General features: G+C 32.6%; 2 protein-coding genes across 4 annotated transcripts; one reads left to right on the top strand and one right to left on the bottom strand.

Annotated features, from left to right (window-relative positions):
* Positions 1–570: 570 nt before the first annotated feature.
* Positions 571–10,578, bottom strand: LOC130800920 (alpha-L-arabinofuranosidase 1-like). Of its 3 annotated transcripts, none has more exons than XM_057664676.1 (17): positions 10,128–10,578; positions 9,337–9,554; positions 8,487–8,541; positions 7,237–7,448; positions 6,868–6,989; positions 6,618–6,771; positions 5,829–5,898; positions 5,537–5,682; positions 5,397–5,442; positions 5,236–5,288; positions 4,560–4,704; positions 3,939–4,057; positions 3,767–3,838; positions 3,589–3,692; positions 2,515–2,770; positions 1,562–1,705; positions 571–1,049 (listed from the first exon to the last, which is right to left on the bottom strand). In XM_057664676.1, exons 2-17 carry the CDS (start codon positions 9,502–9,504, stop codon positions 897–899), a joined length of 2,019 nt encoding a protein of 672 aa, XP_057520659.1. In that variant the 5' UTR covers positions 9,505–9,554; positions 10,128–10,578; the 3' UTR covers positions 571–896. The 3 variants fall into 3 exon arrangements, with proteins under 3 accessions (XP_057520659.1, XP_057520653.1, XP_057520645.1); XM_057664670.1 differs by having other exon boundaries at positions 10,260–10,578; XM_057664662.1 differs by lacking the exon at positions 10,128–10,578 and adding an exon at positions 10,008–10,101.
* A 5,613-nt stretch (positions 10,579–16,191) lies between these two features.
* LOC130801156 (transcription factor IIIA-like) lies at positions 16,192–19,597 on the top strand. Its single transcript, XM_057664933.1, has 6 exons — positions 16,192–16,387; positions 16,497–16,634; positions 18,309–18,597; positions 18,681–18,910; positions 19,013–19,156; positions 19,258–19,597. The coding sequence occupies exons 1-6, from the start codon at positions 16,253–16,255 to the stop codon at positions 19,435–19,437; spliced, it is 1,116 nt and encodes a 371-aa protein (XP_057520916.1). The 5' UTR covers positions 16,192–16,252; the 3' UTR covers positions 19,438–19,597.
* The last annotated feature ends 958 nt before the right edge of the window (positions 19,598–20,555 follow it).

The raw sequence follows: 20,555 nt of genomic DNA, 5'->3' as shown, positions 1-20,555 counted from the left end.
TACGATTGAGTTCGCAATATCTTTAACTTTTATTATACGGAGAAAAAAATAAAGAACACAAAATATATTCCTTTTGCTCCTTTGATCTTGATACAATAGAGCAAAATTGTTTTAGTTATTTATCGTTAGACTGTAAGACAAAATTAATGATTATGCGGATGAGATAGTAAAAAAAAAAAGGTTTTAGATAGATTAGAATTGATAATGTGGATCTACATCAAAACAAAAAAATGAAACAAAATAAAAAATGGCAAATTTAGGTAAAGTATTAGCACTTACTACTAATAATAACCCTCATTAGTTTGCATAAAAAACACACTTTTGGAAATACAAGTCAATTAAATAAATTAAGTAATGTATTTTTAATTATTTGAGAGAGAAAATAAGGAAGAAGTGATGAGTTCAAAAAATAATTAATTACAATCTTAAAATAATCAATAAGATAAACGACTATATAGACTTGTCTCGTAGAGAGACGATTTCATACAAGACTTGCAAATAAATAATTATGTGTCCCTAAAATAGAACAATTCAAATAAACAAAGACAAAAAAAGGAAAGGGAAAACTACTCACTTCAAAGGTTTTTTCTTCTTTTTCTTTTATTCATTAGATCAGAATGACATCTACATATGTTAGGCTCATTAGCCCAACCTTGAAAGTTACATAAACTATGAAGTTATATACAAATAACACAATACAATTAATGCACCTGAAATAAATGAAGTGTAAGAAAAAAACCAACTTGATATAAAGCTTTTGGACTAGAATTGAACCAAACCCTAGAGCCAAGATCCGAGAACCGGACTTCTTACTGAAAATGACGATCGTTTGAATACAACGGTATATTATTTAGTTTCGTGTGTGTAAAATGTGTGTGAAATGTGTGTGAATCGACTTAGAAAGAAGATTCAAGGCCAGAATTTGCTTCTTTGATTAACAGATGACTTGAATGTTCTTGTACGACGTCAAATGATGTGAAAGAATATGGCTGGAGCACGATATTCGTGTCTCTGCCAGTTATAGTGAATTCGGTAGAAGATGGAACTACCTGCAAGCAAATAATCAAGACCATAGAAGATTGATAAGTAGCTCAAATTACTAACTGTTGCCAAATGCTCTTATTAGTGTTCAACGATGCAAAACGTATGTTTTTGATTGATTTGAGCATTATAAGATCTTACGAAATTTTAGTTGCAGAAAGACCTATGTCATTGAGACTCAAGTACTCTTGGAGTATTTAGAGTACGTTAGGAAAGTTCTATAATGCTACATGGTTGTGGAATGTTTGTCGAGCGCTCGAGTACTCGATCGAGTAAAATGCACATTACACGGAGAATCATCAGCAACTAATCATCAATAATGGCATGTATGCTTAGAAGTGTTCATTCAGGTCAACGGGTCAATTTCTGATCAGGTGTTTCGGATCGGTTTAAAGTCAAGTCTTGTGTCCAAATTAATTTTTATATAGTTTTCAATTCAATCTGAAGTCGGGTCAAGTTGGGTTCGGTTACAAGGTTGAGTAAATATCGGATATGCTTAAGTTATGGTTTCATATATTACCTTCTCAGGACTTTGAAACGAATTTTCATCCATTACATTTGTAGAAGACATAACAGTCTTCTTTGACCCAGCTAGCCGGACAGAATTTCCATTGACACCAATAGACAACTTGAGGTTCACATAACTACTAGCGAAATTCACAATCTGCAACAACCATAAATCTCAGTCAGATTCAGATTCATGGAAAAAACCGTCGTCTCCGTAACATATATCAGAAAAACAAAAAATAGTTCCACTATCAGGGTGTTTGTCGGGGGGTTCTAGTAAATTCTGGTCAAGCCACGGGTCAAAAAGCAAGTAAACTTTAAATACTGAACCATCACGAAAAACATTCGTCTCACAGCCGAGAATTATACTGAATCATCGAGATTGCAATCATGTTAGATGAATCAAGCTTGTTCAAAAACGAGTTATGCCCTAAAAAGTAGTTAAGCCTGTGAAAAGATTGTGATGCCCTTAAAAGTAGTTACACCTGTGAAATGATTGCGACGCTCCAAAAAGTAACTAAGCCTATGAAATAAGTTCAGCCCCCTCAAAAAGGTAACAACCTTTAGTAAACCAACAAAGCTATGTAAATACTAAAGATCACAAACGGTTGTCACCGGAAAATTTCTGACTCAGGGTATCCTCATCTCATTTCCAGCAACTTCAGAAAATAAAATGGTATGTGGTATGTGTTATACTTATACGAACTATGCAAAGGGTAGGATTCTAAAGGAGTGTCCCAAGTGTCGTTGCTATGATTATAACTCAGCAAATCTTGTATGAGAATGAGACCGTCTCACCGTGAGACGGGTCCATACAGAAGGTCCATTAGTAAAAAAAAATTGAAATCTGAATTCACACTTGTACAGGAAGCAATTTTTATTAAATAGTTTGGGCTGACCCAATTGAAGTCGTCTCATGGCGACACGGCCTTAATAAAAAATTAGTGTAAATATAAAGTTCCAAACCTTGACAGTTATGTAATCCTTGTTGTCTGTTGCACTTTTCCAACTAATCGCAGAGGCAACTAGAGAAGCAGATGAACTAGCTTGAAGTGCGGTTTTGAGAAGAGTTGCCCCACTGGATTTTGCGAAATACAGTTGCATCCAGTAGCTAGGTGTACCATAGACACGTGAGGAATCATAAACAATTGCATCAGGGTTCCATCGTCTATCATTCGTATTCACAAAAAGAGGAGCATAGCTTGCCATTTGAACAACATCACTGCACTCAAAATACAACTACTTTTTAGCGCCGGAAGATTATGAGTATAGATGTACAAATATATGCTCAGAAAATTATGTGGGTATAAAGATGTGTCATAATTCGCTAGTTAATTCGCCTTTCGCTCAAAATGACCCTAAAATAGCCCAAAACCGACCATCATTCGTTTTTTACACGATTCACAAGGAGATTAGTGAATCATGTGACAGACTATAAACATATAAAGAACTCTACCCAAGCACCTATTTCAGACTCTCTTCACCTGGTAAATGTCGAAAGTTCAAAAGGAGAATGCAAAATACCTACTATTTTGTTGTATGATTCTGGGAGCCCACAAGCGAAGGACAATTCTATCTCCACCCCCACCGAACAAATAAAATGAATATAGCATTTTTGAAATTGGGTTGGGACTGCTCACTACGGGACATATAGATCCACGGACTCACTATGATAGCAATATGGGGATTTCTAGTACTTCAAAAACACAGTTTTGGAATGAGAAGGAAGATCATCCTAGGGCAGGTCACACATAGTACGAAAACGAAACCGCAGTACCATATCACGACCGTATCAAGTTTTTGAATTCACATCGAATAAATGTGTATATGCTTATATGCTATAGGCCGCATTGAGCCATTGACTGCGAAATTCGTTTTTCGACTGTGGCCGAAAGTGGAACCATATTTTTGCACTATGAGTACACAGGAGATATGAATGTATGGAGTATAGACCTTGCACACTATCCACCAGTTAAATGGGCTAGAAGGAAAAACATGTCGTTCAGCTAGCTAACAAGGCTAATTAAATGTTGTACTTGCCTATTTTTCTCTATTCCGATAAGGAATGCAGCTTCGGCCAACGCAGCAAGAAGGCTTCCGGTGCCAGCATCTTTTCCGGTAACAGCATACTCACTTACAAAAGCCTGAACAGAGGACAAAGTAATGAGAAAATTCCGTTTTAAACTAAGATTAGCAAAAAAATCCTTTACTCATGTACCTTTGGCCCATTACGCCGTGTATTGTCAAACTTATGATACTTAGAGAACATATCATTTGCAGATGTGTATATCTGTCGAAATTCAAGACATGAAAGGGTATTTGTCATTCAGTTGCTATTGATGTCAGACATACACCAGTAACATAAGCAGAGGGAAATGTCGAGACTTTACATGAAAATCATACATATCGGCTGGATGATCCAATGGAGTGGATGAGCCATCACAATTTGATATTACTTGGATATCTGGATAGGCTTTTCTTAATGCAGCGAAAAACTTGAGGTAATTTCCTGATTAAAGTATAAAGAATTAAGAGAATGAATCTCGACTTTCAATGATCAGCATAATGTTAGACTATGTTACTCGGACTCTTCATTTTGCTTCACGTACCCGTGTTCCATCTTTGATGCTCGGATATTGGTATGGCACTTAGACACTTCATTTTAGGCGTAAAATTGAATATTTTGACGTATCCGACACTTGGACACGTACCAGTATCCGACATCAGTACCCGAGTCCAAGTAACATAGATGTTAGATAACCCCTAATACCACAGGACTTATTTCTGGGAAGCATTGATATCACAAGAACAGAAAAACGTCTATTCAACCAAGAACATTTGCTAGATAGTAGTCGTAGAATAAGAATACTCCTATAACTTTTCACTATATAGGAAAAACATAATCGTCAAAGGTGGGAAGCATACAATGACAAAATTGACTACATAAGAGGGTTTGCAAAAAATGCTGAAAAGAAATCACTTAAGTGCAGAAGGGGTTAACAAAAGTGTACCTCGATAATATGGTTTTCCACAATCTTCATTACCAATAGCAATGTATTTGAGCTCAAAAGGCTCTGGATGACCCATTGCAGCTCGAAGGGAACCCCATTGAGAAGAAGGATCACCTCTAGCAAACTCTATGCTGTCTAGCATTTCCTACATCCAAGAATAAAGTTATCATCAATAGAAAGACTTGATCATCGGTTCATGGAGGTGGTTCTCAAGTTTGACTTTCAATAAAGCCATGCTGAGAAGTACGGAATTCATATGATGTGTGTATACTCAAACTTCAAATGATAGGTAAACGAAGTCTATTATGATAGTCTTACATGATGGGTCGAGCATATGCCTCATTTCCAATATGTTTTAACATTAAAAATACTCGCATGTGGCGAGGGATGCGAGAGGGTGTTGAAAATTGTCCCACATTAGAGAAAATGAGAAAAAAAAAAGTTTTCATTAGCTTGCAAGACAGTCCCTCTCCGAATGACTTTGGGACACCTCCTTTGAGCTTATAAGTAACCCAAACTCACCTTTTTCATGTGTTGCTTAAGATTTAACAAGAGTAATTTCACAAGTGGGGCACTCTCCAGTTATTAAACTAAAAGGAACTAATATAATTCATAGCGAACTGAAAAACCGATGAGTAGAGTAATGTTCACGTGGAACAATGTATAGAAAACATACTTGCACAAATGGAGAAATCACCGATGTTTCAACTTGATCTTGATGCGCAATTCCTATGGTAGTCGGAATAGAATATACATGACCATCAAAAAAAGGAAAATTAAGACAGTAGAGAAGAAATTCAACAAATACACAAAATCTTTACTACCCATAATTCATACCATTATTAATTACCCAAACTGGGGCTGCCCCAAGATCTTCGGCCAACTACCAACATTACAAACACAACATTTAGCCATGCTTCAGTGTACAGTTGATGGGTAAGGGACATTATAGATAGAAAAATGTTCACAAGTCCTACTTGGAGGAATTCGAAATACCCAAGTCCATCATCAGTCCAGTACATCCAAACATCTCCAAAATGTCCTGGCCTGTTCTCCCACGGACCAACAGTTTCTTTCCAACGGAAAGCATTTCTTAGCCATTCGCCTTCAACGAAACAGCCACCTGATAGGGAATTTCAGGTAAGAATACTTAGATAAAATAAATAAGAATGTTACAAAATCGTTGACATGTACATCTTAGAAAAAAGTGAAGGCCAACACGCCACATATCGAAATACTTGCATTAAATAACAAGTTTAACAAAGTTACCTGGGAATCTGAGAAATCTTGGTTCCATTGCAACAAGTTTTTCAAAGAGGTCCTTACGGAATCCATGCCCCTGTATGAACAAAGTAGTGTGCTCAAGTACAAGAGAAAATCCTAACAAAAAGAAAATTATAACTAGGTATGCACATGTTTATGCATAATATTTCTTCTCTCCGATGCACTATCTGGAAGTTTTTCAAGACATCTAGCTTATTGATCGCCACATGTAGTGATCCAAATATCAATCCCCCATGTCCCATTGTATACACGTCATCCTTCTCCAAAGTGCAAGCCATGGAATGGGCTATGAGATGATCAAAATCATCTCGTACACAAGGAGAATTGGCACTTGCACTAACAGGTTCATTTGGGTCATCAAGTCAATTTTTAGTGTTTCAAGTCAATTTAAATCGGGTTTTTTGTCCACATTGGTTTTTAAATTCATTTTGAAGTCGCGGCAAAGTCGGGTTTGGTTACAAGGTTGGTCTGTTTTGAACACCTCAATGTATAGCCTTTTTAACATTTGCAATTAGAAACTTTAAATTTAAACATTTCAACTACAATAATTGACATACTTAAAAGATTAAAAAGGTGTAACCTAGCCTAATCCAACTCGACCCAAACTCACGCAATTATTAACATAATTAAAATATTGAAAAGATAAACTAACCCGACTCAACCCAAACCCACCTATCTGTAGGCCCCGAATCAGACTTAACCCAACCTAAAATCATCAACACCTGATATTGACCCAACCCGGTTGATGCAATTTGCTAGTATAATTGTATCTACCTTATATGTATCTGTTGGCATCGCAGACACTTGATCAATCCAAAGTACTCCCTTTCTTTTGGATGTTAACTGAAGCCTTGAATTTGAATTAGAACTTTTGGCTTCGAGCATAACCTCCATCCTTTTCCAATCAGTAACTTGTGTTTCATTGGCGCTGCCACCATAATCTTCTAGATTAAGAATGCATGCATAAAAAGAGATTCTTACTTCTAAACTATATATAGACCTTCCACAAAGGTACAGTTCTTACACAACATTCATGGTAGCGAGCACTTCCCCTCCATTTGAGCTAGTCAATGACACATCAACATCGATTGATCCTTTTGATCGAATATAGAAGACTACTTTATATGTCTTCCCTTGTTCAATGTTCTGCAATACCAAGCAAGGAAAAAATATAAATAAACCACCACAAAAAAACTATATCTATGTGATTTAAGGGTGTATTCTCAAGCTGATTTTTGCTAAATTTAACTTATTTTCTTGCCTAACTTTACAAAACTTTGTTGAATTGAACTTAACCTATTGTTACTTAATTAGCTATGATTTTTGTACTTTCTGGCCTTCTAAAACAATACTGAAAGATTTTCCATTTGGGGTCTAGATTCCTGTCACTTACCATCCCCCAAAATCCAGGGTTATAGACTCCTACACCTCCATTTGGACAAGCGTTGGGACCAGAATCGTCACATAAAACATCCATCCGAAGAGCCATTTTGTTGCGCTCAAAGCATGATGAAAGCTCCGTAACAACAGTTATAGTTGAGTCATCTCCGATTATTGACCAAGGCTTGATGTTTGACGGAGTGTGATGACCTCCAGCTTCAAAACCTAAAGTCACAAATTTTCTAGATTACACACAACTACGCAAGTAAAATGGACTAAAGTAAAATGATTCATCATGTGCACTTATGTACATTAAATTGCACATGACGTATGCTGCCAAGGGTCAATCGGAACAACTTCTTTAGTTTTGTAATTAACAAGGGTAAGGTGGTATACATCAAACCCTCCCAAACCCCACCCTATGTGGAAGCCACTTAATGGCGTTGGGGTAACGGAATGTTTTATTTAATTATTTTCTACATGAGTTGGACGAAGCCCACTTTCCAAACTTTCAAATGCACGTCATTACCATGAGATCTTTGTCCTATCTTTTTGGGGGAAATTTCTGTCCCAAGATTTAGGGGTCTAATGAAACTTGGAAGAGCTGGGTTTGTTTGCAAAAGTTATAGGTATAGGTCGGGGGGGGGGGGGCATCCCAATTGACTGCTTTATTGTACCGGCAAGCCCTGCCTATCAATGCAATAGCTTCGACCGCAAGGAACAGACTGTAGCTACCCTACTTCAACTTTATATTCCCCACCCGAGCTTCATAAGAAACACATCTACAAAAGTGGTGAGCTTTTCTGTTGTTAACTGACTAACTATAAGAAAATTGATATGCAATTAGCTAAACCTCAGTAGTCCGGTAATTTAGTACAGCCATTCAACCAAGTTTCTGCTATGGTATAGAAATGTTCACTAAATGGATTATGACTTAACCATAAAACAAACAGAACAGTTGGCAATCTTGGTTACATATAGAAACATATTGGTTCAAATTGAGAATTAAGATGGTCCAATTTTAAAATATAGCCAGATAACAATGTTTTGGAGTTTGGTTAGGAATTAGGATTAAGCAACAAACCGAAATTGTGAATTTGACATTGCTTTCACATATATAAGAAAATTTGCAATTTGATACTAGCATAACAGCACACCATTTATAGTGCTGATTGAAAAGGGTTTGGGCGGGAGAATCTGTTAAGCTCAACAACCAAAGTAGAAAAGGCCGACTCTAATTTGACTCAAGGACATAGAACATACCTCTGTTACTCACTAATTCAGCCCAAAGGCCACCAGATCCAGCATGATTAATTTCCTGCATATATAGCATTTCGCATATTCATCATCCACAAAAATACAACATCGAAGCCTTTATCCCAAAAGATTAGGATCCACTAATTCCTATCCACATTTTTCATCATCATAAACTTGTATTGGCATTTAACATGTTGACTAACCGTCAAAGAATCAACTCAACCCAAAATCTTAAGTTGATATTGATCTTGAGGCCACAGGATATGTTATACTATATTCTATTACGTCCCCTCACACGAAAGCCCATTGGGAAAGATGTGTCAATGCACCACATGCCCTCTTACACTTGAAACGAGAGGTGGATGAGATTCAAACCCATAACCTTCTTGTCAAGGAACCAACTCAACCAAAAGCTTAAGATGATGGTTTAGGCATCAGGATATCTTATATACTCTAACACGCCCCTCACATGAGAGCCCATTGGGCTAGAACTGTGGATGCGCACATGCGCTGAATATTCCACTTTGAATGAGGAGTGGTTGAGATTCGAACCCGTTACCTCTTGTCACGCTGGCTTCTGATACCATGCCAAATAATCGACTCGACCAAAAGCTTAAGCTGATGGTTGAGGCCCTAGGATATCGTATATACTTTAACAATTCTATCATTATTTCAATAAGATATACTCAAACAAAAGTAGATGGTTGTTAAGATAAGTTATACATTCTATCACTTGCTTTCCCAAAAGTATCAATATAGCATACAAAATAAACCAAACTTGACAAACAGCAAAAAGAGCCATTATTGCATTCGGATATATACATAAAAATCAAATCTTTCAAGGGACTGAACTGACCTCAAAAAATATCCCAAACAATGTATCTGGAATCTGCCTGCCCCCAGATGAAGTCTCCACTATGAGTGCTGCTGTTTCATTCTGTTTAATGAACCTTCCAATCCCATAAGAATTATACAGAGTACATGAACCAATTACTAGGAGTAGCAAGAAACAATATCCACCCATTGCTGCTTTAACACATTAATCTTCAATCAATCTTCTGAAAATTGCAGAATCTGTATCCATATTTAGTAAAATCATAAATCACACCCAAAATTGCCAAAAATAGCAATCACAAAAAAGTGGATCATCATGTAAACAGTTATAATGAATTACAATAACCCTTTTTCTGAGTTCATAACTTCAAAGAACTTATTGTGAATGTGAGCATATTATCGGAAAACATGATAAGCCAAAAAGATATATACTATCCTAAAATCACATCGCAACAGGAAGAAGGGTTCCGATAACTTATAAAGTATGCACACATCTTTAATTATGGAGTGGGATAAACCTTCCCAACAAAGACCCAATGATTAAGCACCTTAATCACTTAATTGTGATCATCAGCTTATCAAATTGAGATTGTGTAAAAGACCCAATAACCAATTACCATAATCACTCAATTTGGCAACAAACAAACCTACCCAAGAACTAAAATGAGATTAAATAAAAGTCAAAGTTGCAACCTTTATGCATGCAATTCAATTACCCATTAACAAACACCCTAAACGATGGAAATGGAAAATTAAAAATGATTCAGATAAGTCAAAATAATCCAAAAAATCATGGGTACAAGTACAACTCACTCCTATTATAGTAGTATAACCAATAAAGTGTTGATCTTTGGAATTATTATACTAAACATATGCATGCCAATAAATTATATTGTTGTAAATTATATATTATTCCCTTGCATTGAATTAAATTGTGATGTTCACCTGCAAAAATTTGTTAAGTAATCTTCAAAGAAACTCTTTAATTGTTTAGGTTATATGAGAAGAAAGCATGAATTGAATATTGACAATGGAAGCTAAAAAAATTGAAGATTTATATGGGGAGAAAGAAACAAAAATATGTGAAGTGACCCAAGAAATTGGGGGGCCACTTCAAAGAGTGTTGAAATGGAAAATTTGAAATAGACAGGATGAAGATTGAAGATAAGTCTGGCTTTGCTTTCACGGAAGAATCCTTAAGGCTATTAAGAGTACAATCTACAATTACATTATTATCTGAGTGATGTGTTAGTGATTGGATAAGCAATAAAAGTAGTTTAATTTAATCCATGAGATGTGATTAGAAGTTTTTACTACTCCTATTTTATATGTTTATTTTTGCCGATTCTTATTTGTCGCCACCCTTTTCATTTTAACGCCACCTCTCCTCCTAATGAAATTACGAATTTGCCCCATAATTTTAAAAATTTACAAATATGCCATTGGAGTTAATAACTTTTTATTTTCATTTTTTTAATTTTTTTTTATTCTTTTTATTTATATTATTATTGTTATTATAATTATTATTATTTTTGTTATTATTATTATTATTATTATTATTATTATTAAACCACAATAATAATAATAATAATAATAATAATAACAAAAATAATAATAATTATAATAACAATAATAATAATAATTTTATAAAAAACAAAAAAAAAATAATAAAAAAAAAAAACAGTCGCAAGGTCGAGTGACTCGAGTCGCACGTTCTGTGCGACTGGTTTTTTTTTTTTATTTTTTTTTTTTGAATTTCGACTTATAAAATTTCTTTTGTTTAATTAATTCATTTTTTAAGTTATTATTATTATTATTATTATTATTATTATTATTATTATTATTATTATTATTATTATTATTATTATTGTGGTTGTTATTATTATTATTATTTTTGTTTTAATTATTATATTTAATTTATATTTTTAAATGTTATTAACCCAAATGAATATGGCGGTAATATTTGTTTACGGCCCCAGTAAGATTGATGACTTCAAGCCGACCACACCGTCCTACGTGGACAACTATTCCACCTCATTTAGAAATATACACCTCATTTAAATTTTTATTTATTTTTTTTTTTATTATTATTGTTATTATTATTATTATTATTATTATTATTATTATTATTATTAAACCACAATAATAATAATAATAATAATAATAATAATAATAATAATAATAATAATAATAATAATAATAATAATAATAATAATAACATTTAAAAATATAAATTAAATATAATAATTAAACAAAAAGAATAATTTAATAATAATAATAACAACCACAATAATAATAATAATAATAATAATAATAATAATAATAATAATAATAATAATAATAATAATAATAATAATAATAATAATAATAACTTAAAAATGAATTAATTAAACAAAAGAAATTTTATAAGTCGAAATTCAAAAAAAAAAAATTTATTAAAAAAAAAAAAAAAAAACCAGTCGCACGTTTTGTGCGACTGTTTTTTTTTTTAAAAAAAAATTATTTTTGTTTTTTAAAATTTTTTTATTATTATTGTTATTATAATTATTATTTTTTTTGTTATTATTATTATTATTATTATTATTATTATTATTATTATTATTATTGTGGTTTAATAATAATAATAATAAAGTTGAACAATTATTTGGGAAAAAAAATAAAACACGTGCATTACATCATGTTGTTTCATTATTTAAAATAAATTTAAATTAAGCCGGTTCAAATTGAGAGGTCTCTAAAAAAGACGGTCTCAAATACCATATATATTGACAATTATAAGGAAATATTGTGGTTTCTTCATGAGCAATGGTGGATCTTTCATTTGATCTAATGGGTTCAATCCCCTCAAGTTTTTGAAGTTAATTTATAAATGTAAACAATATTACCGCCATATTCATTTGGGTTAATAACATTTAAAAATATAAATTAAATATAATAATTAAAACAAAAATAATAATTTAATAATAATAATAATAACAACCACAATAATAATAATAATAATAATAATAATAATAATAATAATAATAATAATAACTTAAAAAATGAATTAATTAAACAAAAGAAATTTTATAAGTCGAAATTCAAAAAAAAATAATTAAAAAAAAAAACCAGTCGCACAGAACGTGCGACTCGAGTCGCACGTTTTGTGCGACTGTTTTTTTTTTTAATTTTATTTTTGTTTTTTATAAAATTTTTATTATTTTTGTTATTATAATTATTATTATTTTTATTATTATTATTATTATTATTATTATTATTATTATTATTATTATTATTATTGTGGTTTAATAATAATAATAATAATAATAACAAAAATAATAATAATTATAATAACAATAATAATATAAATAAAAATAATAAAAAAAAATTAAAAAAAATGAAAATGAAAAGTTATTAACTCCAATGGCATATTTGTAAATTTTTAAAGTTCAGGGGCAAATTCATAATTTCATTAGGAGGGGTGACGATAAAATGAAAAGGGTGGCGACAAATAGTAATGTCCTTATTTTTTATGAAATATATTAGATTTTTTTCTAATATCGCACTTAAGTAAAGCAAAACAAATAGAAAATATGTTAAGTGAGGTCAAATTACAATTATTTGAAAATAATTACTATCATTTTTGCATTTTTTATTAGTAAATTTGACATATTTATCAAATTTAATATGCAAAAAACTTTAATTTTGAAAATTTAAGTGAGGTCAAACAACCTCGTTGTTCACTACGTGACTCCGTCACTGAGTTTAAGAGATCTAAACAATGTGAACTTGAAGTTTTATTTCTATTTCTTATAAACAAACAAGAAATATTAAGAGCGTGTTCTTCTATGCCTCGTTTCTTTCCACTAATTCTCAACAAACATACAAATTTAAAAATTAATTTGAAGAGAGTACTGTATAAATTAAACTGAAAAAAATTATTGATGATAAAGAACTAACTTGTGTTGATTATGTGTATATGTTGTGTACTTGTATCACACAACTTGTGTGCATAGTTTGATCTCATCAATCTTCAACAAATTTGTTTTGTGTGCTCTCATTTTAGATTTTAGGGTGTTGTATGTTGATGGGGACCAACTATTTTCCATATATGCTATGCCTTGAAGGGTTGGTTTGCTTGGTTTGTCAATACTTGCCCAATTTAGTAATTTCATAGACCTTTTAGAGTTTTAGGTAGAAATTTATCACCTACCAAACAAGAAGATTTGTCATTATTCAATTTTATTGGCAAACTATTAAAGGGCGAACTAAAATTTATTGCTAAAACTTCAAAAGTATTGTATGATTTACTCATTTAGGTATATCCTTATCCATTAGCTTATGAGATGTGCTTTCAATATTATGAGGCGGAATTGATTCATTATGAAATAATACACGATAAAGTAAATATTATTTTTAAAAAATGTGTTGCGTTTGATTTTCACTTAATTTTTTTCTACTTTTACTTTATAATCTAAAAATTCGATTTATTTAAACGAGTAATTCTCTCTTCCTCGTTACCCTCCTCCATATCAAAAAAAAGTAGGAGATCAAGAGTAACTTTGGTTCTATCACTCCTTTACTTTAATAGTTTTACGGTCGTGATTATAACTATTATCAGATTTTTAATTCTTTTTCATGACATTTAGAGAAATTATCACTCAACTATTTATAATTAGCAACAAAATTACTAATTATATAGATATAATATGTGGAAAAATATTTTTGTTCCTAACAAACTCATAAAAATGATTGAAGTGTTAATCATATCAATAGTAGTGTTCACCAAGTGCTATTTTGTAGTAGCTTTTAGTTTTGTAATAACTTGCAAAAGTTAATATAACAACAATTTGAAGTAATGTTTTACAAAACATACCATAATAACCTTTTGATATAATACTTATGACTAATATTATTTTAATAGTTATTTTTTCACATATACGATCAAATAACGAGATTAAAAACAGCACAACACGATACACGATATTGACACTAATTACACATCAAAGGATTAGCTTCCATTTAAGGTATGAGCAATTGGATGGTCTTCCTATAATTTACTACAAGTAGGAATAAAGCAAGATAATTGCGTAACATTCCACGTAAAGCCAACTACAAAAAAGACCATCCAAATTGGATGACAAAATTAATGGATAGTGATTACTTGGTTAATTCCACATTTTTGACTGATTTCTAACGATTAATATTGGCTTGCGTTCACTCCAATGCAACACAATAACCAACAATTGATTTAGATGTATGTAATTGACTAATTTCTTAGAAATAATTTACATGTTAAAAGAATACCACATTATTAAAATAGCTGAATATTAGATTGTCGACTTGTATATAATGTTTTGTGGATAATTTTCCTAATACCATATCGTTTTTAAAAGAGTTAATCTCATCCAATATATATATATGCATGTCAATGTTCATTACTCGTAGGTTTGTAGTTTGTATGCAAGTTAACGCTCATCAACTGTGTATATGCAAGTCAACGTTTATTACTCGTTGGTTTGTAATTTGTATGCAAGTCATTCTCACCAAGTGTGTATGCAAGTCAACGCTAATGTGAAATCCGAGTAAGAAAAATATGATATCATGGCATTCACTTCAAAACAAACCGACCTCTACACTTAAAATAACAAATTTTGTAGTCCATACATTAAACGTATTAAGCAATACCCATGATTTATATGCCCACAAACTCATAGGTAGTGAGCGTTGACTTGCATATACATTTGATAAGGTTTACTATTTTTCAAAACCATATAGTATTAGAAGGATTACATACCAAATATTATATGCAAGTTCACAATTCACTAATTCTGTAATGTGAGATCCTTCGTTCTCACATGTAAAAGTATTTCTAACACCAATCTTCCACAAATAAAATGTTCCATTACTATAAAAAAGAGCAAGAGCTACTCTTGTAAGAGGTCATCTCTCGATAAGACGACCTCAAAACAAAGAGCTCATATGCTAATTATTCTATTTGTTGGACTATTCAACTTATGATGGAGAATGTCTCTTGGAGAAACCGTCTTATACAAGAATTTGTGGTTTATTTTTTATGAATGGAGTTAACGCACTTAAAGGAGACAAGTATTCTTTTATCACAAATTCTTGTATGAGACAATCTAACCGTGAGAGGTGCCTCATACTTTGAATAAATAGCCCAATAATAAAACACTTACTCTTGTGAGAGACCGTCTCTTAAAGAGACGACTTCAAATCAAGAAGCCCACATTTTTTTCTCTTTAATTTGTATTAATTGGACTATTTAGCCATATATTTAATGCGTCTTTCGGATAGACCGTCCTTCACAAGAATTTGTATTTGTGATAATGGAAACTTCACAAATTTTTGTAAGAGACGATCTCACCGTGAGACATGCCTCATACTTGAGTTAAATAGCCCATTAATAGAAACTTTTTAGCTTATGTGTTTCTTGTTTCACTAATTCTTAAATGAGACGGTCTCACGGTGATACCATCTCTATTGGGCTGGCCCAATATATATTTTTTATCTTAAAATGATTATTTATAACATTAAAGCGATCACCCATAATTTTAATATAATTACTTTTTGTAGTCTTAGAATAATTACTTATTACCTTAAAACGATTATCAATGATCTTAAAGTAATCAATTGAAAAAATGGGTTATTATATGGAACCATCTCATGGTGGGACGATATCATACAAGATGAACTGTTCTTGTTTTGAGGTCGTCTCACCTTAAGACGGTCTCATACAAGTTGGGCCGTAAACTTTTAGCCTAATGGAATGTTTGTTTCGCAAAAGAAAAACCCAAATCCATTACAATGAACCCATATAATGGCCCAAACCAATAAGTCCCTGATGGCCTGATTATAAAATCCCAAATCGTTTAACTCTTAATCACTTGCCGAAATTCGAAAACCCTAGAAACCTCACTTTTATAGCCGCGGCAGCCATGGGAGAAGAACCCAAGGGGATAGAAGAAATAGGTCGAATATTCAGAGATATTCGTCGCTATTATTGCGAGTTCTGCGGTATTTCCAGATCCAAAAAGTCACTCCTGAATTCTCACTTGATCTCTCATCATAAGGTATTTCTCTTGATTCATCTTGAAAATCTATCTCTTTTTTTGCGTTTCTCCTTGAATATCGTTGATGTTTTCTCAATTATGATTTGTTTTGTTTGATACGTAATAACAGGAAGAAATGGAAAAGAAGAGAGAGCTTGGAGGTGAGGAAGGTGAGGGAGAAATGAGTTGTAATACTTGTGAAGAATGCGGTGTTACCTTCAAGAAACCAGCTCATTTGAAGCAACACATGCTTAGTCACTCTTTTGAGGTAATTTAATATTTTAATATATTAATTCATATGTTCTAAAATTTTATTTTTTGAAGTGTTAATTAGTTGAACTACTTTAATTTCTGTGTTCATTGATTTTTTTTTATTATGATTAGTGACTTTAAATTTTAGTAATTGATTGATGGCTATTCAACGGTGGTTGACTTAGCTTATTTTTGTCAATTTTGAGGAAAATCAGTGCCAACATAGTTTATAGCAGTGAAAATGTGTAAGCTTTTAATGGTTTGGATTTTTAGTGGGTGTGAATCTCTGTTTACGGCCCTTCATTTATTTCTTTGAGCCCTTTAAAACTGCCGTATATCTTTAGCTCTTATTCTTACTGCCTCAAAATCACCACTATTCGAAGCATCTTGTGCCAATTAGTCGGTACTTTCAAGAAGCAATTTATGGTCTGACTTGATGCTTTGGCATTTGATCTTTGTTTTTCTGCTATAATCATGGGTGTTAAGGAAGTTGAAGTCTTGACTGAGTAATCTGGGATATATCAGTCTTTTTTAGATGAAGAACATGAAGTCTTCTGGGTTCTTACAGAAAAGGAACTCAGTTTATATTTCCTTCTATTGTTTTAAGTGGGTAGTTTTTGGAAAAAATAAGAGGCATTTTGGTAAAAAAAAATGTTCCTTTATCATTGGAGAAATTCTTGTCCAAGATCCAAGTGATAGGTCCTTGATTAGGAAACCTGAATTTTCAAGGATAGTTTATTGTAATTATCCAGAATGTTTAGAGGGTCAACAACTTGGTTATTGTGACAATTGTTACGACTTACGACTACAAAATATACTGCTCTTTCTTACAAGTCTTTATTTGAACAGTTTAGGAGGATTGCAAAATTTGTATTTTGAGGCGGTTTACTTCGATACAAATTTTGCTTCATGGTGAGCTCACTATCTTTTTTGCAAGACCAATGCGACCCAGTCCGTTCAAATGTAAGCCCACATGCGTATAATCTAGAAGTATATATGACTAGTGAAAATGTTAAAGCATTAAGTGGTTTGGGTTTGGTGATTTTTCCCCAGAGCCACTTAAAGGCATAATGGTGTTGATTTAGTGCTTTGGAATCTACGTGTGTGGATCCTGATTAATTTAAGCACAGAAATAATATCAGTCTATACTGTATTTAGATGAAATACACTGGTGAATTGTTGTTGTAGACTAGTCACTAGGGTTGAATAAAACTACATTTTCAAAGTTACTTATTAGTAGATGGTAAAATTTTATAGTAATAAGGGTTTGGCAATCTTTCTTAGTACGTTTGATTAAGGTTAGTAATATGCAGCGTTGGGCAATATTATTGTGCTTAATGATGGAAGTGTAGTATCAAATCAATTTGTGACAAGGTTTTTTTTTTTTTTGGGTGATTTGCACCATGCATATTGCTGATTTATGTTAATCTTGCAGATTATGAACTAATGTGGAAGTGTGTGAAGCATTGGATCCCAAAGAGAGAATTCCAAAATGCGATGAGGCTTTGCTATCTTGTAAATCTTGATTGGACTAGTATCAGGATGGGGGACCTCCTGAGAAGCTCCGTCAAGCCAAGCCTCTAACACGCACTCTTTTGAGGTTTGAGAATTAGGGCAATTTTTCAGACAATCTAGAGAGTGCTTGTTGTGCTTTGTTTTTTGACTGAACAAATTACTTATTTATCTGCAGAGGCCCTTCTCTTGTCCGGTAAATGACTGCAATGCTAGTTATAGAAGGAAAGATCACTTGAATCGACACATGCTCCAACATGAAGGGAAGTTATTCAAATGTCCTATAGAAAATTGTAATAAGGAGTTTTCTGTTCACAGCAACGTTAGTAGACACGTAAGAGATTTTCACAAGGATAAGCCTGAATCTGACGGCAAGAAGGGACAGGACAAACATGTTTGTCAGGAAATTGGGTGTGAAAAGGTGTTCAGATATGCTTCTCAGTTGCAGAAACATGCCGAATCACATGGCAAGTTTTGTTTGTGTCTTATTCTTTGAATTTTTTAAAAATTCAGTTTTGAAGCTAATGGAGGATTATACACCTTTTTTCAGTCTTGAAATCTTCAGAAACATTTTGCGCCGATCCCAAATGTATGAAGTCTTTTTCCAATATCAAGTGCCTCAGGGAACATATCAGAGCATGTCACCAATATGTAAAATGTGAGGTTTGTCGTTCTAAGCAACTAAGGAAAAATTACAAACGGCACCTCCAAACACATGAAGAGCACCTACCAATTACAATTAAATGCAACTTTGAGGGTTGTGACCATTCATTTACCACTGTAAGCCCTTATAATAAGCTTCAACTTTTGGTCTATATTACTTTTTTGATGATAAAGAAATGCATAAATATACTGATTTAAATATTTGACTTGATAAAACAGAAATCAAATCTGCAGCAGCATATTAATGCAGTGCATTTGAAACTGAGGCCCTTCATGTGTGGCATACCTGGTTGTGGCATGACATTCGCTTTCAAGCATGTGCGGGATAACCATGAAAAAACTTTTCGCCATGTTTATGTGCCTGTAAGAAATTATCCTTTTATCTTCTCTCAATTTATATGGTTTATGCACTTATATTCAAGATGTAACACGTCTGTCGACATATTTTATTTGTTTTTTAACAGGGGGATCTCGAGGAATTTGATGAACGATTCAGATCCAGGCCTCGGAGTGGGCGTAAAAGAAAGTTACCTTGTATTGAGATGCTTATGAGAAAAAGGATCACCCCCCCGAATCAATGTGACAGTTTTCTGAGTGAAAGCTCAGAGTTTATATCTTGGTTGCTTTCAGATGATGAGGATTGATGGTTCTTTTGATATTCGAGGCTAAAGCAGCAGAGTTTGGTGAATTTGTAGATTGTAGGAAGGATGTTAATGATAGTGTTTGAATGTTTATGTTTTGGTGAATTTTTTATTATTATTATTATTATTATTATTATTATTATTATTATTATTATTATTATCATTATTTTTCTTATAATTGTTTATTATTATTGTTATTTTTCTTATGGGCAGCAGAATCTGTATTTTTTGGTTCATAGGGGATGTTAATGTAGTGTTCAACTGTTTATGTATAATTTCTTCTACTCCATAATCTATTAATATCAATCATTTTGTATTCTCTAAACATCTGAGCTTCTGCATTTGTGCTCTCCCTATTTGTTGGTAACGATTTTTGGTGTACTTGCTGTCTCAACTGCTTAGTGGTCTATTGTCATTTCAGTTAAAGCTCATTAAAAGTACCTTCTGTTTGTTTGACCAATTAAAATTGTTGACTATTTTTGTTAGCCCTTTTAAGCTGATTGGATTAATAGACTAATATTTGGTAAAATTTATTTTTGGCAGTTTATTAGAAGAAATTTGAACCAATATTGAAAATCAGTTTATTTATTTATTTATTTTGGCTCAAAAATGAGTTTTTAGTGGTATAAAAAGCTATTTGTCAACTTTGTATTTGGCTCTTAAACCAACCAACAAATTAAAAGTTAATATAAAAAGCTAACCAAAAATATTTGGTACCAAACAACCCCATAGTCAATTTGGCAAAAAAGATTGCTATGGAAGTATTTGCAAAACACATTTATGTATAAGTCACCATGTTTTCCTCTCCTTTTCTTACCAATAACACGTCAAGATTATCCTCACGTTGGCTTCAATCTCACATAACTCGGCGAAAGCAATACATAATTCTGTTATTTTTTGAACTCGGTGCGACAGTGCCCTCATGTGCGGGCACGGCTCCATAAAATCTCATAGCTGCATGCTGCTTAAAGATATGAATTCAGGTTCACACCCAGTTGGAGTGAGTCTAATATCTCATATGCAGTGATATCTGCAATACAACGGATCATAAAACCGGCTCCTAGCCTTCGTCACCCAAAGCTAAGCAGTGCTTCAGCAAAATATGCACTAACAGTATGCTA

This window comes from Amaranthus tricolor, chromosome 1 (assembly GCF_026212465.1).
Source record: "Amaranthus tricolor cultivar Red isolate AtriRed21 chromosome 1, ASM2621246v1, whole genome shotgun sequence".
NCBI classification, from domain to species: Eukaryota; Viridiplantae; Streptophyta; class Magnoliopsida; order Caryophyllales; family Amaranthaceae; genus Amaranthus; species Amaranthus tricolor.
The sequence above is the reverse complement of the archived record's forward strand: the minus strand, read 5'-3'. Positions and strand labels throughout refer to the sequence as shown.